Source organism: Xiphias gladius, chromosome 20 (genome assembly GCF_016859285.1).
Source record: "Xiphias gladius isolate SHS-SW01 ecotype Sanya breed wild chromosome 20, ASM1685928v1, whole genome shotgun sequence".
Lineage (NCBI taxonomy): Eukaryota > Metazoa > Chordata > Actinopteri > Istiophoriformes > Xiphiidae > Xiphias > Xiphias gladius.
The window spans coordinates 897,600-923,879 of NC_053419.1; the positions used below are offsets into that span (position 1 = coordinate 897,600).

General features: G+C 39.2%; 1 protein-coding gene across 3 annotated transcripts in view; it reads right to left on the minus strand.

Annotated features, from left to right (window-relative positions):
• Positions 1 to 6,337: 6,337 nt before the first annotated feature.
• Positions 6,338 to 26,280, minus strand: part of chd1 (chromodomain helicase DNA binding protein 1) — a 29,571-nt gene continuing 9,628 nt past the window's right edge. For 2 of the 3 annotated variants that reach the window (XM_040157020.1, XM_040157021.1), the window contains exons 16-36: positions 21,536 to 21,688; positions 19,235 to 19,306; positions 18,989 to 19,138; positions 18,121 to 18,269; positions 17,769 to 17,865; positions 17,580 to 17,675; positions 17,291 to 17,467; positions 16,973 to 17,133; positions 16,844 to 16,885; positions 16,627 to 16,760; positions 16,050 to 16,188; positions 15,697 to 15,847; positions 14,643 to 14,765; positions 14,359 to 14,502; positions 13,963 to 14,250; positions 13,637 to 13,768; positions 11,816 to 11,994; positions 11,112 to 11,211; positions 10,965 to 11,016; positions 10,624 to 10,876; positions 7,600 to 7,882 (exon numbers count right to left, since the gene is read on the minus strand). In XM_040157020.1, coding sequence (XP_040012954.1) covers positions 7,600 to 7,882; positions 10,624 to 10,876; positions 10,965 to 11,016; positions 11,112 to 11,211; positions 11,816 to 11,994; positions 13,637 to 13,768; positions 13,963 to 14,250; positions 14,359 to 14,502; positions 14,643 to 14,765; positions 15,697 to 15,847; positions 16,050 to 16,188; positions 16,627 to 16,760; positions 16,844 to 16,885; positions 16,973 to 17,133; positions 17,291 to 17,467; positions 17,580 to 17,675; positions 17,769 to 17,865; positions 18,121 to 18,269; positions 18,989 to 19,138; positions 19,235 to 19,306; positions 21,536 to 21,688 — 3,075 coding nt within the window. Of the gene's footprint in view, positions 7,883 to 10,623; positions 10,877 to 10,964; positions 11,017 to 11,111; positions 11,212 to 11,815; positions 11,995 to 13,636; positions 13,769 to 13,962; positions 14,251 to 14,358; positions 14,503 to 14,642; positions 14,766 to 15,696; positions 15,848 to 16,049; positions 16,189 to 16,626; positions 16,761 to 16,843; positions 16,886 to 16,972; positions 17,134 to 17,290; positions 17,468 to 17,579; positions 17,676 to 17,768; positions 17,866 to 18,120; positions 18,270 to 18,988; positions 19,139 to 19,234; positions 19,307 to 21,535; positions 21,689 to 26,280 lie in introns of all 3 variants that reach the window. The other variant, XM_040157019.1, reaches the window with a different exon arrangement.

Sequence of the window (26,280 nt, forward strand, 5' to 3'; positions counted from 1 at the left end):
TGCTGTTTAATGACACCATCCCTGAGTATCCAGACAAAATAAAACCTTACACAATCGAAAAGAATCCTGAACATCCATGCAATAATCCCTACACTAATGTTCAATTCTGTCAGGACTGTGGCAGAAAAGTGTTGATTCTATTCTGCAGTTTTTTAGGACTTAATTGTAGTGTTGTTCTAGACTGTGTTACACTTGTACAGTAATTGTTAATAATAGGTTTTCACTACCATTTAAATACATCTGTAAAGAAAATACCAGGAACCTCTTTTTATAAAACACAAGATAAGTACTAGATTAATGGCTGCTGCCCAACAGACTTTCTCCAATCCTACAACCATCTTCTACATAATTTGCTGTGCATTTTATGTCACGATTCGTCTCTGGGCTCTCTTGTTCCTGCCTTGTTTCTCTCCAGTACAGTCACCTGACTTTCCCTGCCCATCTGCACACCTGTTCTCACTCTGCCACACCCACTTCATCTTCAATCAGCCATGGACTATATATTGACCATCTACCATCATCCTTTACTAACTTACTTCAACGATTTCTTCATCTAAACTGTCAACGTATCATCCAAACCCAAACTCAATTATATCTCATTCGAAAGCCTGGTTCTTAATCTTACACATCCATCATGGAAAACTTAAAAACCCTGTTCTATTTGTTATTACCATGCTCCTGGCCCGTACTCTGAATTTTTATCTGAATTCTCAGAGATTTTATCAAGTTTAGTCCTTAGTACAGATAAAGTAATTATAGTCGATGATTTTAATATTCATGTGAATGACCTGTGTTTATCTCATTAGACTCAGAACTGGCTTCACTCAGAGTGTAAATAAACCCACTCTCTGTTTTAACCACACCCTCAACCTTGTTCTGACTTATGGCATTGAAACTGAACATTTAATAGTCTTTCCACAGAATCCTCTTTTATCAGACCATTATTTAATAATTTTTGAATTCCTGTTACTGGACTACACAACACCAGGCAAAAATATATTTTCTAGATTTCTGTCTGATAGTACGTTAGCTAAATTTAAGGAAGTGATTCGATTAGCACTTACTTCATTGCCATGTTACAATATAACAGAGGACTACTATGCTAACATCAGTCCCTCCCAAATTGATCATCTTGTTGATAGTGCTGCATGCTCAATAAGAATGACACTCGACTCTATTGCCCCTCTAAAAAAGAAGATAATAAAACAAACAAGGCTGGCTCCAGGGTTTAACTCCCAAACCCGCACATTAAAGTAAACAACCCAAAAACTTGAAAGGATTTGGCGTTCTACTAAACTGGAAGAATCCTGCTTAGTCTGGCATGATAGTCTTAAAACAATTAGGAAGACCCTCTGTAATGCCAGAACAGCCTATTACTCATCTCTTATAGAGGAAAATGAAAACAACCCTAGGCTTCATTTCAGCACTGTAGCCAGGATGACAGAGAGTTATAGCTCCAATGATCCATGTATTCCCATAGCTCTCAATAGTGATAACTTCATGAGCTTCTTTAATGATAAAATTACTATAATACTAAACTATTAGAGACAAAATTCAGCACCTCCTGCCCTCGGTCAGGATTTACAGTGCATCATAGCACAGAGACAGTACTTCTGAAAGTTACAAATGACCTTCTAAGATGCATTGGATGATGGACACATTAACGATAAATCCTCCATATTCTCAAAAGTTAATCAAGGAGTTCCACAAGGTTCTGTGATTGGAGCAGTTCTACTCACCTTATATATGCTTCCTTTAGGCAATATTATTAGGAAACACTCCATGAACTTCCATTGCTATAGTGATGATACCCAGTTGTATTTGTCAATGAAGCCTGATGAACCAATCAGTTAGCTAAACCTCAAGCATGCCTTAAGGACATAAAGACCTGGATGACCAGGAACTTTCTGTTGTTAAACTCAGATAAAACTGAAGTTATTGTACTTGGTCCCCAACTCCTCAGAAACACATTATCTAATGATAAAGTTACGCTGGATGGCGCTACGCTGGCGTCCAGCACCACCGATAGGAATCTCGGAGTTCTTTTTGATCAGGATATGTCCTTTAAATCTCACATAAAACAAATTTCAAGGACTGCCTTTTTTCATTCAAGTACCATTGTAAAAATCAGTCACATCTGCTGGCTCAGGCTTGGCCTGAACGACCCCCTGGTTATGCTGCTATAGGCCTAGACTGCTGGGGGACTTCCCATGATGCACCAAGTTCCTCTCTCCTCCTCTTCCTCTTACATCTGTACGCATTCATATGGCATCAATACTCATTACTAACTTGACTTCTTCTCTCTCCCCCTCACAAGACCTAGAATGTCACTACAACTGGCATTCACAAATTAATTCATTTATTGATTCCTGAATTGTGACAATGTTGGTGAAATTAAGTGGACATAAGTTCTTTATGTAGTGGTTTTGTAAGTTTTGTGATCTACTTTGTTTGTTGTTGATTGTCCCTGGCTTATAATTTGATTTTGGAACATTTTTGTTAGACAGCGTATGTGTAAGAGAAGTGTGAAGAAGACAGCAGATGGCGATACATGCTTGAGCTTTCTTCTTGGCTGCAATTGGAGTGATAATTGACCTGTTCTACCTTTTGAGCCAAAGGTAGAGCGGGTTGTCCACTAATTGGAAGGTTGATGGTTCGATCCTCGCTCCCCCAGTCCGCATGTTGAAGTGTCCTTTGGCAAGATCGTGAACCCCAAATTACTGTGCCATCAGTATGTGTGAGTGTGTGTTAATCAGATTTATGAATATGTATGTGAATGGGTGAATGCGGCAGTAGTGTAAAGCACTTTGAGTTGTCGATAAGACTAGAAAAGTGCTGTGTAAGTGCAGTCCATTTATCAAAGTTCAACTGAAACTAGGTTTTCGAACTGCCATTGTCTGTTGCTTTGTTCATTTCTGTGAATCCAACTAATAAATGGTTCTTTGTGATAATGTGTTAAGTGGAGTCGGTTCATTGGTTCACCTACAGGCATTTGATTATGGTATGATTACACTGTTTTGCCCAGAGTAAGTGCATATAAATTAGTGCTTTTGGTCAGGCCAAGGTTTTGGATATACATGTTCAAAAGATCTCCTACATGTGTTTACTTTGTACCATGTTTAACAATTTTTATTGTAGGTCGTGGATTTCATGTAATTAAGATCAACAGTCAAACTGAGTAATTAGTTAGTACAATTGTTTTAGGAGTTACACTGAGCATGTTCTTGTACGGTCATTGAAAGATTAAAAATTGAACAAGGTTCAACATTAATGTGACCTAAACATGCAAACCCAAAACTTTGATTTTCAAATGTGCCTTAAATAAATCTAAAAAGTTATCTTTATAATTGTAAATAAAGGTTTTTAATAAATTGGAGACAATGGGGAGGCCGAAAACCCCCCCCCCCCCCCAGCTTCATTTGTTGTAACTTTTTAAAAATAAATTTTAGTTTAGTTTATTTCTAAAAAGTTCAACTGCCAGAACAAATTCAGAAACCTCTGGCTGTTGTCAACTTTCAGCTGATGTTGGAAACTTCAAGTGATGTCGGCAGTCCACCATCTTGCAAATGAGGACTAGCACGCTCTACAGTTCAGGTCCACCCAATTAAAATCATAATGTTAATAATAATGTTAATTAAATGTTGTAGCAAGGTAATTTTTTCTGACCTATTTTAACAGACAGACCTTAGAAATTAAAACGCTGCTGTAGCTAATTTAATAATCTCAGTAAATTAATGAAGAATCCCTTAGATTTGGCTCTGCCACTTCACAGGCATTAAAACACTGACAATTAATGTAGCTGACTGGGAAACAAGACTAAGTCAAAACCTAGTATGTGTCTGGACCGCCTTTTACCTGTTTGCTTCTCTTCTACTCTCTGTGCTTACATATACAGTAATTTAATAAAGTTTAATTCCCAATAAAGCTGTTTTCATTTACATGTTTTTCTGTTGTCAGAAAGTATGAAATAGTGACTGAAACGTGGCCCATAAGAGCATCTGACAAAATCACCATACACAAAAATTAAAGACAACGGCTGTGCTGGATTCCGGCTATACAGTTACAGTTACGTACATAAATATCTGGAAACTGACACAATGTTCGTAATTTTGCCTCTGTGTACACCATCACAGTGGGTTTGAAATGAAGCCATGAAGATGCGATTGAAGTGTAGACTTTCAGCTTTAATTCAAGGGGTTTAACAAAAATATCTCATGACCAGTCATGGGAATTACAGCCATTTTTATACATAGACCCTAATTTTCAGAGGCTCAAAAGTAATTGGACAACTGACAATCAGTTTCATGGCCAGGTGTGCCCTGTTTCCTCGTTATTTCATGACAAATTAAGCAGATAAATGGTCTTCAGTTGAATCCTACAGTTGAATTAGCTTTTGGTAGCTGTTCATGGGCACCAGACAAATGGTAGGAATTTTAGCAGTGGCCAAATAAACAATTTGGTACAATCTAAAAAAGAAGGAATACACTGGTGAGCTCAACACCAAAAGGCCTGGAATGCACGGAAGACAACTTAAGTGGATGATCGCAGAATTCTTACCCTGGTGAAAAAAAACGCTTCACAACATCTATCCAGGTCAAGAACACTCTTGAGGAGGTAGGCATATCATTGTTAAAGTCTACAATCCAGACGCCTTCCTGAATGTAAATACAGAGGCTTTACCACAAGGTGCGAACCACTGGTAACACTCAAGAATAGAAAGACCATATTAGACTTTGCCATGAAACATCTACAAAAAAACCTCCCCACTTCTGGAACAAGATTCTTTGGACAGATGAAACCAAGATTAACTAATACCGGAATGATGGGAAGAGAAGAGTATGGAGAAGGAAAGGAACGGCTCATGATCCAAAGCCACCACATCATCTTTCAAACATGGTGGAGGCAGTGTTATGGCATCGCCATGTATGGCATTTTATTGAAACTGGTGTTGGTCCGACAAATTTCGATAGATACTCTTAGTTGGCTATAGACAATATTTGACTTTACTATTTGGTTACTGATTGTAATTCTCGGTGAGAAAGTACGAAAAGAAACAGTTTTAGTGTCATCTGTTATATGGACACAATTCGTTATACATTTTACTGTCCTGACTTAAGCAATAATAAAGGAACGTGTTATTTTTGTGGATGAACTTATTTACTTTAGAAACAAATGTTGTGAAATAATGTTTTATATTTTGAGTGAATGACAGCCTTTTGCAAGACAAATGAGGTGTTGTGCAGCACACAATACAAACAGATTATTCAGTCAGTGTTTTGAAAAACTAATTTCATTATTGGCCTGGCCTACCACGAAAGTAACCTAGAACTCAAACCCGGGGTACGATTGATGGATTAATGATTTTCTTGTTCATCAAATAACAATGGACATTTCTGCAGTGCCTTTTTAGGCGACCCTGTAGGGGGTACTACTTAAGCAAAGCGTTATCTCCTGTTCCATTCAAACAAATATATAATAAGTCATGACATACTCACTCATCGAGCACTTTATTAGGAAAACCATACTAATACTGGGTAGTTCCTCCATTTGCTCTCAGAAAAGCCTCTATTCTTCGTGGCCCGGATTCCACAAGATGTTTGAAACATTCCTATGAGATTCTGGTCAATGTTGACATGATTGCAACACATCATTTCTGTAGATTTGTCAGCTGTACATTCATACTGCCGATTTCTTCTTCTACCACATCCCAAAGGTGTTGTGCTGGATTCAGATCTGGTGACTGGGGAAGCCACTAGAGCAACCATTAGAAAATGGTAAACTGTGGCCATAGCAGGATACACATGGTCAGCAACAATACTCAGATTGGCTGTGGCATTCAAACCCTGATTGATTGGTATCAATGGGTCCAAAGTGTGCCAAGAAAACATTCCCCAGACCATCACCCCACCATCACCTCTGATATGCTTTTCTGCTCACCACAGTTGTAAAGGCTGGTTATCTGAGTTACTGTAGCCTTTCCTCTCTGACCTCTCTCATCAACAAAGTCCTTCAATAACCAGAACTGCCGCTCACTGGATGTTTTCGGTTTTTCACACCATTCTGAGTAAAGTCTAGAGACGTGTGTGAAAACCCCAGGAGATTACTGCATGAAGAAGCAGGTGTACAGGTGTTCCTAATAAAGTGCTTGGTGGGTGTAGTTTAGGGGCAAGTAAAAGTCTAATCAAAAATTATTTAACAGTGATTGTGTCTTAACAGATACTGTCTAGAACTTTGCTTGTGATAGCTGAAGTGTAATGACATCAACCTACCAAGTATTGGTAGGTTTTGTTTGATGTCTAGCAGAATCAAAAAGTTGACAAATTTGTTGAAGAGTTGGTAAGTGAGTACACTGATTGATTTTAATGGCTTCATAAACAACTATATAAAACAGTTCATAAAAATTCATGCACTTTCAGTGTAAATTCATTTTGAAATAGAGGAAATTTATGTACAACAGTGTGAACTGTAACAGTGACTTCATTCAGTTGGGTGGTTCACCACAAATATACTTGGCTGCATAGAAACATTATTATTGCCTACACAGAAAATAAAATGGAAGAAAACAAAATCATGTAAAAAGGTTATTTAAGATCTAACAGGTGCTTCTATTGAAAGACAACTGTCTTTCTTCAGACTGTGATTACAAAAGTCCTTCCAACTCGCTGATTTCACTGAGACAAAAGAACTAAGCACTAGTGAATAAAACTGAGTATCGTTTAAGAACTTTCCCTTTACCAAAAGTTACATTCTGAAAGCATTATCAGGAAAGAACTATTGTACATAAAGTCAAAAGTAGAACGACAAAAAAGCCTGAGTTGATGAGGAAAAGTAGAGTCATAATAAATCCAAAAAGCCTGAGGAAAAAGACCATTGATTTACTATTTTACAAAAATTTACAACAGTATTACTCAAGGGAAAAAAAAAACAAATCATGATACAAGTTGCTCTTAAAAAAAAAATCCAAGTTATTTTTTTACAACTACGATATGTTATTAAATAATTGGAAAAAAGAAAACCTACTGAGGAAATGAAAAATGCTGTAAATGAGGTACTTCAGGTGGTGAGCCTGAGCCCAGACTGGTTTCAACCTTTACATCAACTTGTAATGTGATTCATGTGACTGCAACTGACTTCTCATCAAGTTAACACTTAAATAAGCTAGATGATCACATTATGTATGATAGAGAGACAGAGACAGACAGACAAACATAGAGAACAGTCAAATACAGGATCCAGTGTCATGGGTTGGTGGGAATATGAGGCAGCACTCAGGGTCAATTGTGTCTGTTTCCAGAATTTAAAAAAGTTTATAAAAATAACAAAAAAAAAATTGTGCTGCATGCTGTTGAGTCTACACAATGATGCAGCTTTAAACTCTTAAATATAAAAATATGCTTTGATTTTCTATCTGCTACCTGGTTTGAGCCACGCCCTGGCGTTCATCTCCCAGGTTCCCGAGATGAGCTGAAGCGTGGAGATGACAGTCATGCTGAACTGACTGATACACAGTGCTTTAAACAGCTTCAGGTTGGAGTCAAAAGTCCCTGTAAGGCATTTGCTGAGTCTATGGCTGCTACTAGCAGACCCAGGCAGCTCCTGTTATGTCTTGCGGCTGCTCCAGATCTGCTCAGGTGTGCTCTTGTGATCTGACGAGTAGTCGAAAGGTGAGCGGTGCCCCATGGGTGAGCGGGAGTCGTAGGGTGAGCGCTGGTCTCGGGGAGAGCGGGGCCCGCTGGCTGAGGCTCGCTGCTCTGTCTGCCAGTCAGAGTGGTAACGGTAGGAAGAGCGCTGGTCTGAATGGGAATACTCCTTCATGTCCAGCCGGTGGTCTCTGCTGGTGCGGAATTCCTCCAGCTTCCTGTGTTTGCTGTCATTGTAGTATCTGCACATAAAAATACCATCAGCATCTTCAAGTAATTTGATGTTTGATTTTATGATATGTGACTAAAGATTTTAACCTTCCTTACTGTAATCTGGATGATGTCAGTGGACAGGATAAGTTATTTAGGCTGGGGTTTGGCCAAGGTTATGGTCAAGGTTGTGTTTAACAAAATGTAACAGATCACAGTTGTTCACACAGGTCACATTTTTTGTACCTCCTCGTCTCTCCACCTTCGAATACTTTTAAATATATGAAACAGCGATGGACAAATGACCTAAAATCTTTATGAAGAAAATATTTTTATACTTTAGAGCATTCATTACCTGTTCTGGTTTGACCAGTTTAATTACAATGTGACCATTAAAGATATTAGGCTGTTGGGTGTGGGTCGGTTGAACTTCTGATGAGGTGTAATTATTTTTGTAGTTTTTCTGTTTGCATTGTACATGCTTCCTATCGTCATTCCAATATACCTCCTAGCATTGCTATGCAGACGATACTAAAATATACATCTTATTCAAGCCTTGTTTAATGAATGGCGGATAATTTTCTACAGCTAATTGCTAAGTAAACAGAATTTTTTATTTCTGACCTAGTTGGCTGTCCCCCGAAGGTGACCAAGAGTCTTGATTTTCATTCCTCTTCTATTAATGTGATCCGTAATCTATGTGTTTCTATGGAGAAGGCTTTGAGTCTTGACCAGGATGTAAATTGTTAGTTTTTTTTTCCTGTTTCTACCAGCTCAGGCCCACTGTGCCGCCCCTAGCTGAGATGGAGATGATTATTCATGGATTTATTTCATCCCATCTTTACTGCTGCAATTCTCTTTTCACTTGCCTTAGCAAGACCTCCCTGGATCGCTTTCAAGTGGTCCAAAACTCTGCTGCAAAGCTTTTGACCAAGTCCTCCAAAAAGGTCTCACATACCACCAATTTTGATTTCTTTACACTGGCTTTTCATCATTCAAATTCGGAAGCTGTTTCAAGATGCTGGTGATCACGATTGGACGTTCACGGTCAAGCACCTGCCTATAGTAAGGAGGTACAGCAGCCCTACGATACCAGTAATACCCTTTTGATTTTTTTAAATGCCTGTTTTTTATTTTTAGTGGAACTTTTTCACTGCCAATACAAGTTTTTTTTCCAGTACAAGTCTTTCAATGCCAGTGTCTCCTTTTTAGTTCAAGTTTTGTTTTAAATGCCATAAGTCTTCAATGTCAAAATCTAAATCATTTTCCTGGCTCCACAGAATGAGGTCAGTGAGGTCCTCTGATCATGGTTTGTTGGTTGTTCCTCACTACGGGATTAAGACAAAAAGAGACTGTGCTTTTGAGGTTGTAGCTTCTAATCTTCGGAACTCTCTCCCATTAGACTTTCAATCTGTGGACACCTTTATATAAACAAGCTCAAGACCGCAAGCTGGTAGACTCGCTTTTGTTTAGTTTTCATCATCTTATTTAATGCTTTTTATGTTTGTGGCATATTTGTTGTGTGTGCACTTTATGTCTGTTGTGCTTTTATTTGCTTGTCTTTTATTGTTAAGTACTTTGTGACATCTGTTCTTGAAAGGTGCAATATAAATACTCTTACTTACTTCTGTTACTTTATAGACATTACCTGCAAGTTGTGATTAAATTTGAGAGATTCATAATGTATAATAAATTCCATTTATTGTCTAGCTCTAAATTGAACCTAACATAAACAATAAAACAGTTATGTTAACATTTCCTGAACCAATGACTGCAGAATCACCATAGATGTTGGGCTAAAAACTGTTTTGTGTTGCAGGTTGCAAAGGCTTTTTGTTCTCTTTTTAAAACTCCGAGCAAAATTAAAGGATAAGTCTGGTGATTTTTAATATTTTTCTTGGGTACAAATCACAGGTGCAGAACCAAACCAATGATGAATTGTTAATACTACGAAGTAGTGTATCTACGGGCTGATATATCTTTTTCCTTTGTGCAATAGAGCCCCACTGTTGTCTAAAAATATATCAATAGCCTGTTTTCAACCAAAAAATTATGGGACTATGGAACCAGAAGAACTAATTTCAGGAACCTAACTATGGCAAATTAGAAAACGATGGCAGCATTTGAAACAGTTTCCACATATGAAAAAGCAACAACAGAGTGAAAATTCCATATTTAATTCAGCTTTGGAATGTAACTGCTAGGAAACAATGACAAAATAACATATTTCTCTCCTTCCCTCCTGCCACTCTCATTTACTCTCTTGCTCCCTATTGCTCTCAGTTCAGATTCTGTCTCTAACATTAATAAACAACAAGAAATGTCCACCTGATGACACTAGAACACTTTCTTGTTTTATGAATGACGCAGTACATAAGTTGTAGTTGCCATGGTGTCTGTATTTGACCAATAAGATGTTTAGGACCACAAACTCCTCCCCTAAAATTCCTGAACTTTTGGAAACTACTGCCCCCGCAGTTGGGACTTCTATTACCACCTGGAGCTGTTTTTTTTAGCTCCTTGTTCCTATGGTCGAAAGACAGGTTTAATTCCCTCCTTAGTTTCTCAAAATGTTATTGGTCCTCTGGAAATTTTCCTTCAGTGTATATGTCTTAAATAAACCACACCCTGTAATAATGCATATGTTATATTAGTGCTAATTCATCTTTTCTCTTGTATAGGATTAATGTTTTTGTACATTGTCCCTGACAAAAAACATGACAAAGTTTATTTTTTTCCTAGAAGAAGAACTCAGGTAGTCTTTGTCCCTCACCTGTCCTGTCTGTCTCTGTCCCTGCTGTCTGGTCTGTAGTGGTCTCTGTCTCGGTGGTCTTTGCCATTGCTGAAAGAGGAGTACAGTCTTTTCCTGGACTCTCCTCCTGTGGTCTTCCTGTGGGACTCTGAGCTGTGTCGCTCCTTGCTGCTGCTGCTCTCATGATATCGACCTGAAGCCTGATGCCTTTCTGAGCTGTAGCTGTCCCTGCTGCTCTCATCCTGGTGAGAGTTGTCCTTCAGCCTTTCAACATCTGAGGATGAAGACCACAAATAAATCAGTAAACAGCGACAACCTGCTCATCTTATTCTTTATGTACAACATAGGGACACTGACTGTACCTGTATGTTTATAGCTGTGGGTGTTTATACTTCTAGTGTTCTGATCCATTGCCTGAAAAAAACAGAATCATCATCATCATCGTGGATTTCGAAAACCAGTACAGGATGCCATTCTGTAATCCTAATCAATATAAGGCCTTCGCATACCTGGGCATTCTCTTGTCTTTTTTTGATTGCATGCTTATACAGTTTATGTAGTTTCCTGGCGTCGAACTCAGTGAATTTGGAAACAAATATCCACAGGTTTCTGTAAAAGACAAACATCACCAGCTTAATATATGTAAGATATGAACCAAGATGCAAGTCCTAAGGGGCCAGTATACTCTGTCATAACTACTTGTTGGCTGTTTTGATAGCTCTAGAAAGCCTCCCCCCACACCTTTGTGACATCAGATTGGGGTGGGTGCATCCGTCCGTTGCTCTAACTTTCCGAAACTGACGATGTACATTCAAACCCAACTTCTCTCTCCAACTTTTTTTTCATTTGTTACAAAACTATTTATGGCAGTTTCATGAGTACAACTATGAATATCTTCCCTGAGACCGGCTGAAAATGTTTGCCCTTATCCCCACAGATATAATACCTCCCCCCTCTCTATGACTGCTGACTTTTCACTCGACTTTGGGCCATCTGAATCAGGTATAAAACACTTTTGATTTCTGACGTGGTCAAACAACACATAATATGAACCACGCCTTTACTAGTAAAACCCAACCCTTATCCCCCATCCAAACACAGACACAGTGACCCAGGTTAAATCTGCGCTGATGGTCAGCTTCACTTTGTGTAGAACTTTTTAACGTATTTGTTAAATCTGATAGAATCGTTGTAACAGACAGTGTATACAAACTTTCTCCACTGCTTGATCTGGTCAGGATTTGAATACTCCTTCAGACACTCAGTGATGTGGTCTCCAATCTTTATGAGGCACTGTCTTGTATGTTCGAGCTGCTCGCGCTCCGACAGCCCCTTCTCTGGTCTGTCCAGCTGCTTCAGCGCTGCTTTCACCGGCCGCATCCTCTCTTTACACTGCAACATTCAAACAAATTTAAACTCTAGAAACTCCAATCCACAACTTTATTAAACATTTGGATACAAAATGTTGGGTGGATCTTATCTTAGTCATCAAAGTCTGTTTTAATAACACATTATTACACACTGAGACAACTATAACCAAAATAAATCACAGTATAAATAAACTTTACAATACAATACATATAGTTAGGTACGTAAGTATTTGCAAAGTGACACAATTTTCATAGTTTTGCCTCTGTACACCATCACAGTGGATTTGAAATGAAGCCATCAAGATGCGATTGAAGTGTAGACTTTCAGCTTTAATTCAAGGGGTTTAACAAAAATATTTCATTAAGCGTTTAGGAAATACAGCCATTATTATACATAGTCCCTAATTTTCAGAGGCTCAAAAGTAATAGGACAGTTAACCGACAATCAGTTACATGGCCAGGTGTGGCCTGTTCCCTCGTTACTTCATGACAAATTAAGCAGAGAAAAGGTCTGGAGTTTATTCGAAATGTTGAATTTGCATTTGGTAGCTGTTCATGGGAACTCTCAATATGCAGTCCAAAGGTGTCATCATTAGGCTGAACAAAACTAAGTCAAAACTTCATATGTGCCTGGACCACCTTTTACCTGTTTTCATTTACATGTTTTCTGTTTCTGTTGTCAGACAACAGAACGAGTATGAAGTAGTGACTGAAACGTGGCCAATAAGACTACATGTAAACTAGCAGTCACTTCCAAGCCATTTCCAAGCTGCTGTGCACTGCTAAAATCCTGATTTTATAACTGCAACGTTGTCTGAAAAAATCACCATACGCATAAGTAAAAGACACCGGCTGTGCTGTGATTTCAGCTACATTTACGTTTAAAATTATCACTCAGAGAGAAAGGTAGAAGCTCGCGGGAGCTTCTAATATGCGGGACAATAGTGGTGACTCTCTTCTAAGGAAAATACCTAAGGTTTGTCCAAAAAAATCGCTAGATTTGTCGCTAGGTGCTTTTGGGAAGAAAAGTTCATAAAGGCATGTGAAAAGTCTGTAAATCTAGCGACAAAGGCGAGTGACAGTGCCTGTAAACATTAGAAACTGTTCAAGCCAATTCATTTTGTTAGACTAACATCCAATGGGGAAACTCCAACACTCAGTTGGCTGATCAATAGTGTAACTTCAGCACTCCCTTAATTCCTCAGTCAGTCACGGACATTTGCATTCATGGGGCATGCCCTGCTCTTGCGGTCCAGCCGAATAACAAAACAAACCTTTCAGAGAGATGGCAGAAACTTTAGCAGTGGCCATATCAACAATTTGGTACATGAAACCATGAAACTGATTGTCAGTTGTCCAATTACTTTTGAGCCTGTGAAAATGAGGGACTACGTATAAAAATGGCTGTTATTCCCATGACTGGTAATGAGATATTTTTGTTAAACCCCATGAATTAAAGATGAAAGTCTACACTTCAATCACATCTTGATGATGGCTTCATTTCAAATCCACTGTGATGGTGTACACAGAGGCAAATTACAAACATTGTGTCACTTTCCAAATACTTAAGTACCTAACTGTATAACAGGCTATGTTTTGCCATTTGCTGAATGTTTAACCACACATATTTACTATCTGAAGATGTGATTATCATTGGAACATACCACACTGAAGGTCCTCTGGTCCAGTTCCTCAGACTCCTCAGATATCGGCACATTCTCTCCACTTGCTGTTATATGGACTGGCACGTCAGAGGCTTTCTTTGTCCGTTCTCGTACCTCAGTTTTTACTTCATTCTGAAGAAAAGGATTTCAGAATTAATTCCTAACCAAATTATCAAAGTCTTTCTGTAACTTATTAACACTGGCAGCCTTCAGCATAACATTTAGTTCATTAAATTAAACAAGACGCCATAGTCTTGTTTAATAGTAGTAGTAGTTAATAGTTTAATAGTAGTTCAATAATGTATCACATCGAATTATTGTTTCACCTTGTCCATGCTCTCCTCTTGTTTATGTACTGCCTCCAGAGGCTTTGTTTCTTTTTTCTCTTTTGGCTCCTTTGACTCTTTAATGTCCCAACTTTCCTCCTTCTTTTCCTTTTTGCCTTCTTTTTTGATCTCTTTTTCCTTGATCTCCCTCTCCCCTGAAGAAGAAACCTCCTCCTGCTCAGGCTCCTCCTCCTCATCATCGTCCTCGTCATCGTCATCCTCCTCCTCCTTCACCACCACCCTGTCTGCTCGGCCCCGTCTGCTTGGTGGCTTCACTGGTGCCATCTCCTGAAAGGGTCAAAGCAAATCACACATTAACCTCAAATTCAAAACAGAAAACATTTATTTCATTCTATTGCAAAGAAAAAAAACAGTACCACTAGTGTCTAAATGTACCTTTTCCTCCTTAATTTCATCCTCATCATCTGACCTCTTGTCCGATGGGGGATCTGAGGAAGGACTCTTCATCACCTCATCTGTTTTTGTCGGCTTCAGAGTTTTGCTTTTTTTACTTCTTGGTTTCCTCTTCCGTGAATTGGCCTACATATATACAAAGAGGCATGGTAGATTCTGATAGACATTTTAATCTATCTATATCATTTATGAAAATGACTCATATATAAGCATTCTAATTAGTTATACAGAGGAATTTTGACATGCAGAGTTACTGTAAGACTTACTGTCCCTGCTTGTTTCTGTGCTTCTTTTTTGGCCAGGTCCTTGCTCAGTAACTTGATGAGGTAGTCTGCTCTGGTCTGCAGCTGTTTAGCCTGTGGCTTCTTGTCAGGGTCATCTGGTAGGAGCTGATCGACAGTGGACACAGTTAACATTATTGTATAGTTTTTATGAAAAAGCGTGATTGCTGTTCTTTTACAATGTTACTGATAAATGTATCCATGTTTTGAAGGTTATCAAAAATTATAAACAGTTTGAGTATGAGAATTTATAAGTGGAAGTCAAAGCTCCGATAATCCAATATTTGAGTTGGCTGCAGAATAGCAATGAATATGCAATTACAGTGACATTTCCTGAATACTTCCACACAAATGCGTTACAAGTTTACACATGCTTCTGTTCTAACATTTGAAAGGACAACATTAATACAAATTAATACATATTAAACAACTATTCTTGGGTCAAATTTATTTGCCTAGCCAACCCAAAGATGAATATTGGAAACACCTAATGTATAGTATGTATAGTACAACCGTATACTTTGTTATAATAATAATTTTCACACACACACACACACACACACACACACACACACACACACACACACACACACACACACACACACACACACACACACACACACACACACACACACACACACACACACAGACCTAACTGAGCCTACTTAGCAACTGAAGGTGGCTGCAGTAAAGGCCTGGCAATCCATCTCAAGGGAGGAAACACAGCATTTGGTGAGATCCATGGGCTCCAGACTTCAGGCAGTCATTGACTGCAAAGGATTTTCATCCTAAATAATCCTTATATTTATAATTATGTTGGTTTGTCCAATTACTTTTGAGCCTCTGAAAAAGAGGGACTGTGTATAAAAATGGCTGTAATTTACTAAATGGTTAATGTGATATTTTTGTTAAACCCTTTGAATTAAACCTGAAAGTGTACATTTCAACCGCCTCTTCGTGGCTTCCTTTCAAATGTATTGTGGTGGTACACAGAGGCAAATCTAACTGCACTCACGCGCACACAAGCACACATGCACACCTTGTGTGTGAGATTGAGGTCCGGGTCCATCTTGATCATCTCCCAGCTGCCATAACCGTACTCATAGATTCCTATGAGGAGGCTGGAATCATCCTCCTTTCCCCACTCAATGTCAAAGTGTGCTGCCTTCGAGTGGCATGGAATCATATACCTATTCAAATACTAACAATTAAAATCCAGACACACAAATATTTTTCATCACGTCATATTTAGCAACAGGGTTGCTTGATGTACAAAAATAATATAAGAGCGTATGTGCCATTAATTTATCGGATATTATACAGACTAATAATAATAAGCTGTGATGCCCAATCCTGTGTAACAGAAATCATGTAGTGTATCGGGAGCCTTACTTCTTTCTCTCCTCTGGGTCAGAAGGAATGGCCTTGTGAAGTGGAGCCAGCTCTTCCTCGTGGGAGATAACAAGTTTGGCATTCACCTGGACTCCAGAAATCCTGAATGTAGGGCCTTTTACCTTCCCTCTTCTGCCTCCTGATGATCAAACAAGTGGAAAAACAAGCATTTACATTATGTTTCATGCTTTAATAGCCATTTAATCCTGCGTAAAACAGTGGGGGGGGGGGGGGGATACATTTGAGGAACATAACATCACATTGTTAGATGAACAAAATACCATTAAATAGCTCTTATTTAATTCATTTACAATTTTTTTTAAATATTTATAAATCTATATCTGGATGCAGTGCATAAAATTCATCATAACATGGTGTGCACTGGTGCTACCGCAAACTTGGCTGTTCAGTTTCTGCACATGTGTATCTTTGTTGACCAATTGTAAAGGTGCTCTGTCGTTAAGTTGGCCCAAGCTTAAACCTCATCATCCTGGTTTAGAAATTAAATCTTTAATGGTATACAAGTATGCAAAAACTAGTATTTCCCATTATGAGCTGATGGAATCTGCTTGGTTACCTGACGTTTTGTCTGGTCCACAGGGGTTCTCTCTTAGTGTTCTCACACAGCCGTTGTGAACTGTCTCTGCCAAGCGTTTCAGGTCATGTTCAGACTTATCCACAAGTTCAGCATCACGAGCAATAGCATCCAACCTGAATGAAGAGGTCGCACATTGAGCTGACTATTTGGCATGTTGTTGTTAATAAAAACAGTAAGTAAATCTGATGCAGCTTACCTTTCCAATGGTCCTCCAAATTTTTTGTAACTCTTGACAAACCTGTAAGTAGTTCACAGAGATGTCAACAGGAATATGTTAGGAGTAGTAGATAAATAGCTGCAGTGAGAAATCGGTTGTTAATATCACCTCCGGATCTCAGCATCATTGAAACCCTTGATATTTTCTCGTGGAATGGTCCGAGGCCGTCCTCGTTTCTTTGGCCTCTTTCGGTCTGAGGGGGAGTCACTATCAGACCCAGAGTATCTCCTGTTCCTGCTCTGTCGGCCCTCAACAGCGGTAAAGCTTATCTGTTAACACAGAACCAGATAAATCGCTTAGAGGTTCATTAAGAACCCAAAACCTGCATTACCACTGAATAGCACAGAAATTACACTGAACATTTTTTATTAAACTAAAAACCTAAATTATGAGTCCTAATTATATTTGGGATGACAGCTTGTGTACCTGTTTGGCACAATTCCTCATGCGTGGCAGCATGTAGATTTCCTCCAGTTCCTTCTGTCTCTCCTCCTCCTCCATCCTCCTCCTCTGCTCCTCAGGAATAATGTCATCCCAACTCCGGTGACTACGCTCAGAGTCGATGTCTATTTCCTCATCCTCCATCATGGAGAAGTTGGCTACCTGCATAGGCCAGGCCAACAAACAACTGTAAATTTTAATTTGCTGAACAACAGAGAGAATAACATTTTTGGATGTTGTTCAATCAGTATCTGAAACAAACTATTTTTTTAACCTTGAACTGAGACAGCAGTTCTTCTCCCACTGTGGAGGGTCCAGGGTCATTCTCCCTGGTCTCCGCTCTTTTGAGGATCTCGTCAATGTCCATTTCCTACAGAGCAGAACAGGCCATGACATGCCACCTCAAAATATTTCAGAAAAAAGTGTAATTATGTACATATAATGCATTATAAAAACTAAATACCTGAGGCTCCTGCTCCTCACCCTCTGGCTCTTTGAAAAGCTCCTCAGCACCAAACTTCAGGATAGCAGAGAGCTCCTCCTTATTGAAAGGTGCTGAACTATATGCAATAAAATACATTCAAGTGAGATAACAACAAAATGTTGCAACAATCTTCGAGAGGAATACAAACACTACAGATGAAATCTCTTGATTTGATTTTTTGGGGGAAGGAGAAAAGCTGCACTCGTCTTAGTAACCCTGTCAATAACAAGGTGGTTGACAGGCACAGGAATTTTAGGTTAAGAGGGACATAGACAAAGAGGGGAGGGGAGGGAAGTTAATAAAGCAGCATAATGCCATATGTGTTGCTTGCCTTGAGGGAGCAGCACCAGTATGGAGGACAGTTTTCCCTGTGGTATCCATCCTCTGAATGACGAGGTGGTCCAGCACCATTTTCTTCTTCGCCCTCTCAATGATGTCCTCCTCCACTGAGCCCTTTGTCACCAGACGGTAGATATTCACCTGCCAGTCCAAAATCAAACAGTGAGATATAAAGTATACTGTGTACATCAACAGAGCAGCATTTAAACACGTTCTGACAGTGCATTTGGGAAAGGTGGGTAATTTGTATCTACTAGGGATGACCTGATTGGGGCTAGAAAGGTTATAACATTGCCAGAATTTGTTCAAGTCCTGTACTTAAGGGTACTTGTATTCTACTTTATTCTTTTTTTTTTTTGCTACTTTAAACTTCTACTCCACTACAATATAATGAAGAAATACAGTATTTTCAATTGTGGTATGGTTCCTTTTAGTAACGTGAAGGATCTAAGGATTTCTTCCACGACTGGATAACCATCTACTGTAGGGTTAGGCTTATTGCTGTTGTCACCACCTTTTTTTCTGTAATCTTGACCAAACGTTTAACTCCATCAGTAATGAGGCAACACTACTGGTAACAATTTCAGTTTTCTCAGCCACTCCTAGTGGAGCCAAGGTGTTTGTTAATATCAACATTAAACTGCCTGTCACTGCTTCACTATTTCAGTGTTCCACTGGCCAACTCTTCTAAGGTCTTTATGGTGAATTAGCTACATCTTCCTGTAACCGCAGCCCGCGTGATGTTGCTGACTGCCAACTCCATGAAGCATAATTTTGGTGACAGCTTCGATACCTGTGGCAAAATACATTATAGCATACAAAGAACTAGTGGATTGAGGTTTATGACAGTTGCTGCTTACCTGTCTTTTCTGTCCGATCCTGTGGGCTCTGGCCTGAGCCTGCAGATCATTCTGGGGGTTCCAGTCTGAGTCAAAGATGACTACCGTGTCAGCCGATGCCAGATTGATACCCAGACCACCCGCACGTGTTGATAACAAGAAGCAGAAATCCTGTGTACACGAGTGGAGGTTGACTATATGTAACGCACCTGGTTTATTCAAATTAACCACAAACTGCATTTACTGTATCTAGAGCACAGAACTTACCTCTGACCCCTCAGCATTAAAATGGTCCAACGCCTGCTTCCTCATCTCCCCTTTGATCGAGCCATCTAATCTCTACACAAATGTACAACATTTCAAATTCAGAAATTTCTAACAGGCATATGGCAGCTTCAAAAGTATTCAGACCCCTTCACTTTTTGCGCACTTTGTGTTGTATATTTAATTATAACTGTTTTGATGATTATTTTTCCTCATGCTCTAAGAGTCCTTTAAACTGCAACCAGACTGTCATATGCTTTTTACTCAAAGTATCTTCCTTCCAGTCACTCTACCATAAAGGCCTGATTGGTGGAGTGCTGCTGAGATAGTCGTCCTTCTGATACATTCTCCCATTTCTGCAGAGGACTCCTGAAGCTCTGTTAGGGTGACTGTTGGGTTCTTGGTCACTGACGAAGACCGTTCTTGCCTGGTTATTCAGTTTGGCTGGACGTCCATTTCTAGGAAGAGTCCTGGTGGCTCCAAACTTCCATTTCACAGTTAGTGAGGCCACTGTGTTCCTGGGACCACTCAAAGCTTTAGAAATTGTTTTATACCCTTGCTCTGAACTATTCAGCCACATTTTATCACGGTGGTATGCAGAGAGTTCCTTGGACTTCATAGCTCACACACACACACACACACACACACACACACACACACACACACACACACACACACACAGACCTAACTGAGCCTACTTAGCAACTGAAGGTGGCTGCAGTAAAGGCCTGGCAACCCATCTCAAGGGAAGGTTCTAGGAAGATCTCTACAACAATTCAAGCAAAGAAGATTCACCTGACCACAGTCTGAAGTGTCACAGCAAAGGGTCTGAATACTTTTGTAAATCACAAGATTTCAGTTTTTGATTTTTAATAAATTTGCATTTCTAAAAACATGTTTTTAATTTGCCATTATGGGTTACTGAGTGTAGACCGATGGGCAAAAATGGCAATTTTATCCATTTAAAATTAAACCTATAACCCAATAAAGTAAGAGGTCTGAATACATTCTGTACCCCCTGTATGCATATTTGGCCGTTCATCTTCTCTAGTTAACTGGAATGAAATTCTGGGAGTGCTGTGGAGCATATCTTTATAAATACACACACTGAGCACTTTATTAGAAACACCTTCACCTGCTTATTCATGCAATTTTCCAATCAGCCGTTGCAGTAGTGCAATGCAGATACAGGTCAGAAGCTTCAGTTAATGTTCACAGCAAAGATCAGAATGGGGGAAAAATTTGATCTCAGTGACTTTGACTGTGACATGACTGTTGGTACCAGAAGGGCTGGTTTGAGTATTTCTGAAACTGCTGATCTCCTGTCTCTGGAGTTTACTCAGAATGGTGTGAAAAACAGAAAACATCCAGTAAGCGGTTATGGAAGGACCTTGTCAGAGGTCAGAGGAGAATGGCCAGACTGGTTCGATCTGACAGAAAGGCTACAGTAACTCAGACAACGAGTCTTTACAACTGGTGAGCAGAAAAGCATATCAGAATGCACAACACATCCAACCTTGAAGGGGATGGCCTACAAAAGCAGAAGACCACGTCAGGTTCCACTCCTGTCAGCCAAGAAAGGCAGACAGAAATCTCAGGCTGCAGTGGGCACAGGCTCACCAAAACTGGAAAACCATAGCCTGGTCTGATGAATCTGGATTTCTGCTGAAGCACACTGAGGGTATGGTCAGAATTTGACATCAACAGCCAGAATCAGTGGACCCAACTTGCCTTGTGTTAACAGTCCAGGCTGATGGTGGTGTTGTAATGGTGTGGAGAATGTTTACTTGACACATTTTGGGCCCTTTAAGACCAGCCAATCATGGTTTGAATGCTACAGCCCATCTGAGTATTGTTGCTGACCATGTGTATCCTGTTATGGCCACAGTTTAACATTTTCTAATGGCTGCTTCCAACATGATAATTCACCATGTCACACAGCAGAAGTCGTCTCAAACTGGTGTCATAAACATGACAGTGAGTTCAGTGAACTTGAGTGGCTTCCCCAGTCACCAGATCTGAATCCAGTACACCACCTTTGGGATGTGGTAGAACAGGAGATCAGCAGCATGAATGTGCAGCTGACAAATCTGCAGAAAATTATGTGATGCAATCATGTCAACATGGACCAGAATCTCAAAGGAATGTTTCCAACATCTTGTGGAATCCATGCTACGAAGAATAGAGGCTGTTTTGAGAGCAAATGGAAGAACTACGTAGTATTAGTATGGTGTTCCTAATAAAATGCTTGGTGAGTGTATGTACAGTATGTCTGATGGTCATGTGAGAACAATGTGTAGCTACCTGAAAGAGGAACTGTCGGCTCCTCAGGTATTCAGCCAGGATATCCAGCATCCGTACCATCTGGGAGAAGATGAGAACTCTGTGGCCTCGCTCCTTCAAACGCACCAAAAGTTTGTCCAACAGAACCAGCTTCCCACTGCTGCGGATCAGTTGCTGTAAGAGGAAAAGAGGGGCTAAAAGTTATTGGTCTACTAGCTTCTCCAAGTAATGTAATGAAATAAATATATGCTCAACTGTGTTCATTTGGTATGCCTCTGGAACTAAGTACACCCACTAGGTTAATTATTTCTGTCAGGCCCCCCTTAGCAGATACAATTTTTTTTAACAGGGTGTCTGCACACTTTTTGATATGAATTATGAATAACAATAACGATATTAATGCTTTTTAAAGACCTTAACAAAAAAAGCGTAAGTGTTACATAACTAATTTTGGTAGCATTTAATTACAATTTACTTGAAATCCTTAATTTAAACAACAGAAATTTATAAAAACAATAAAACAATTAGCAGTACAATAGTACTGCACAGCCCTGACATACATAAATATTGGTAGGGCTGTCAGAACCACCCCAGTGTAAGACTAAGCACAAGAGTCTAAATAAGCCTGACACTGAGTCAAGAAAAAGGCCAACAAATACAGTTCTATTTCAACAAAATAACCAGCCCACAGTATTTTTTATTTCTTTTATTTCAGAGTTACTTATGATATAACCTTAAAAATCACTAAAGACAACCCCCACTTGTCAGTGATTTCTAAGGCAGTGTACGGCTGTACATTGAACTGTTTTGGTAATTTAGCTTTGCTTGCATACAGTCTGTTCATGTTCCTCCAAATCTAGGTCCCCATGTGGTACATGCTGCTACCAAATGAATAGACAACTGCACACTGCAACAACATATATGACTCCGACATTACCTAACTGGTTTGTCTTCATGTCACTTTGCCTAGATTGAATCATCAGAGTACAGCTGTATGCAAAGGTTTGGGCTCCCCTGGTCAAATTACAAATTTTGTTGATTTTTGAGGTGAAAATAAGTAAATACAACCCCTGCAGCAAACACACACTCCAAATTGTTAAAGGTAAGGTAGACGATTCTAATATACTCTTTGTCAGATTCAGCGAATATCTCCTCATGGTCTGCTAGCTTTCCATTCTGTTATGGAGCCCTGACTCTATAAAGGGGATATAAACAAAGTGGATTTGATGGAGTAAATTCATAAACTTAAAAGTAGAAAAAAATAAAAACAGTTTGTGAATGCTTCTACTGATAAAACACTCCTCCTTAACACCTTCATTAACTCTTTAGACCTTAACTGACCCACTAGTAATTTGCAAGGCGGGTCAAGTATTGTCATTAGGAACTGTCAGCTGATGAGTTCCAGAGCTTTTAAATTCTTCAAATCTTGTGGTAACACTCAACAACCATGGGCTCCTCGAAGCAACTGACTGAGGATCTGATGCCTACAAAGCAGTCGGAGGCTATAAAAAAGATAACGCGTTTCCACCTTGAAATTTCCACCCTCCAAAATGTCATTAAGAAATGGCAGTTAAGAGGACAGTTGGAAGTCAAGACAAGATGTGGAAGACCAAGTAAACTTTCAGGTAAAAATGCATGTGTGCTGGAGTATTAGAAATATTAGAGCTTGACTGATATGTTGGTTGGCCAGTTTTATTGGCCGATATTGGTCTATCACAGACATATAGTTTCAGCGTGTATATTTCTGATATGAAAACCTTTAAAAAAGACTGAACAAAATGCCAAAAAAGATGCTTGGGGTAATTAAGGAATGGAGTGATCACATAGTTTGTCCAGCAGAGTGCGCTCTAACTATTGTTTACAATATACTGAGCACTGTCTGAGACACATGTAGCAGAGTAGCATCACAGCTGAGCAGACGTCGGTGCAGAGTAAAGCAGTGTCTTGTAAGTACGTAAGTTCTTGATAAGTTGCCAAGTAGTTTGTGAAATACATTTCTGGAAAGTTAATAAACAATGAACGCATCATTTCCCCCATTTCAGTTGGTGTTAACAAAACACTATTAACCGTTTAGGAATTACAGCCATTTTTATACAGTACCTTTCAAACAATTGACTCACAATCGGTTTTGTGGCCACCTGTTACCTCAAGACGAGCCCATGGTTGTTGAGTGTTACCACAAGATTTGAAGAATTTATAAGCTCTGGAACTGTCATCAGCTGACAGTTCCAAATGAAGATACTTGACCTGCCTTGCCATTACTAGTGGGACAGTTAAGGCCTAACAAGTTAATGGAGGTGTTAAGGAGGTGTGTTTTATCAGTAAAAGCATGCCCAAACAGTTGTAATTTTTTTCTAAGTTCATGAAATAAAAACTAACAGTCGATTATTAGATTTCATTTTTTATGACTGTTTGCTGCAGGGGTTGTATTCTTTTCACTTCAAAAATCTTCAAAATATGTCATTTATCCAGGGGTGTTCAAATGTTTGCATACAAGTGTATAAAATGTTTAAAATGCTAATTTCACACTTTGTTGACTGTCTCAAATAGCATAAAAGCACACACTTTATAGAAATAAAAGCACAATCCAAGATTAGATTGCACAAAAAAATTACATCCAAACAACCAGACTGCATCTCACAGACCGAGAGAACTTTAAAGCAATATCTGCTGTAAAATTGAAAACAAAGTTTCTCACATTACAAGGTCCCAAATAAGGTTGCAAATATCAAATGGATCATCAAGAAAGACCGTACTACGCGCCCTCTCTCATACATGCATATAACTACAGAACACTCCCCTTTCGCTGCCTGAATACAACTTGTCTTCATCTCTTTATGTCGGTTCAGAACAACTTATGTAGTTATTAACACTGGCATCAGCAGTTCTGGACATATTTTTTATTCACCTTTCATTTTTAAACTGTGAAGCTGTCACCAGTTTAAAAAGTCTCCTCTCAGTCAACATGTGTTGCACATTGGCCATTTAGATTATGCGTCACAAACTGGCATGGACGTTATCATCCAGATTCAAACAAATATAAAAGATTTCGCTTCACCCCTAAAGACCCCTGGGACTGTCTTTAGCTTAGGATCTTCCGTCAATTATTTGATTACTTCCAGGGAAAAATCGCAAGAACAGGTGGTGGTTAAGACATTTTAAGGATTCATGTGTAAACAATGTGGGAGTGTGAAAGGGGTCGCTCATTGTGATGAGCCTACAATTTATATTCACCTTAACCTGCAGCTCCACTGAATGTATAGTGAGTTTCAGCTCATTGTTTAGCTTTGTGAGCTGTAACTTTACTGCTTTGGTTTACTCTCACCGCTCTTAAAGAGTCAATTTTGGTCTGCAGCACACAGCTATTTCTAGTGAAATAGCTCTAAACACCCATTGTGCATTACCTGTTCAGCTCTAAACAGCAGACAGACATAATTAGTGACTGGCTGGTAAACATAGTGTAGCATGTAGCTGCTAAAGAGCCAGATATTACCCTCGGAAGTTGGTAGAGACCACAAAACAGAGAAAAAATTGGCATGAGCCAGGTAGCCATAAACACAACTATAAATTAATGATAATGTTGCTCCATCAGTGCTAGATGTGAAAATAAGCAACTGTTTGCAAACAAATTCGTGTATTGCTTCATCATATCAACTTTAAAAGTGATGATACGTCGATGTGTTCACAAGTTGTTTCTACTACCCCAAAGTGGATTAAAAATCAGTTACTGAAGTTTTAATAAAAATGTAACAGAAGAACACACCACTTGAATGAAGACCAACCCACTGACGCCAAAAGAAATTCAGGGAAAACAAGCTACACTACATGAAACAGCAATGGCCACATATTTAATGAGGTATTTGCTTAACCCTTCTTTTTGTAAATAAATTGATACCGAGAGGAAATGTTACAGTGAGATTTTTTTCAAGTTGGCAAAAGTCAAGGCAAACTGCTCAATCAGACATAGTCAGCTGGATATGTGTGAGGAAAAACACCACACAACAAAAAAGAGAAAGCAGCACTGCTGGTCAAACGCCAGAAGTTGGTTTGATAATCACCACCTGGATATGTTTCACCCATTGGACCTCATCAGATTATCTCGTCTGTGTTATATTGTCCTTTAAATTCACTTGACAGTTTTCTTCACAACCTCCTTTCTTCCTTACTGACTACATTCACATGAACACCAATTTCCCAGTTTTGAATCTTATTCTGGTTTTCACTATCATTTGACATATTACAGTAACATGAAACATAGTAATTCATATCCCTGTAAACCTGATTTTTGTGGTTTTTGTCGTGCACATTCGCCGAGGTGCATGCAGTCGGTTGCAGTCGCTCCTGCTCATTTTCTTATTTTCCAACTTTTCTATCTTTCTTATTTTATCATACTTGTTTAATTTGAACTTATTTAAGATGTGCCCTCTCTAAACATGTTAGTAGAGAGAGTTCTGGTCTGCTTTTTTCATCTGTTGCCGCAAGACTCCAGACTCTGCACCCTCATGCTTCTTCATGATCTCTGGGGACTTCCATCACAGAACACTTAACAAATTAATTTGCATTTGTACATTTTTCTATTCATTCCCTGTGTATTTATCATGATTACCATTTCCTAGTTGTTTTTAACTTTTATACTTTTTACTTCATCTTTCCTAACTGTGTGTTGAGCAGTTGTAACAAAGCAATTTCCCTGCAGGGATCAATTACGTTTTTCTGATTCAGATTTTCTCAAAGCCAGGATATGATGTATACATACTAGGTGAACT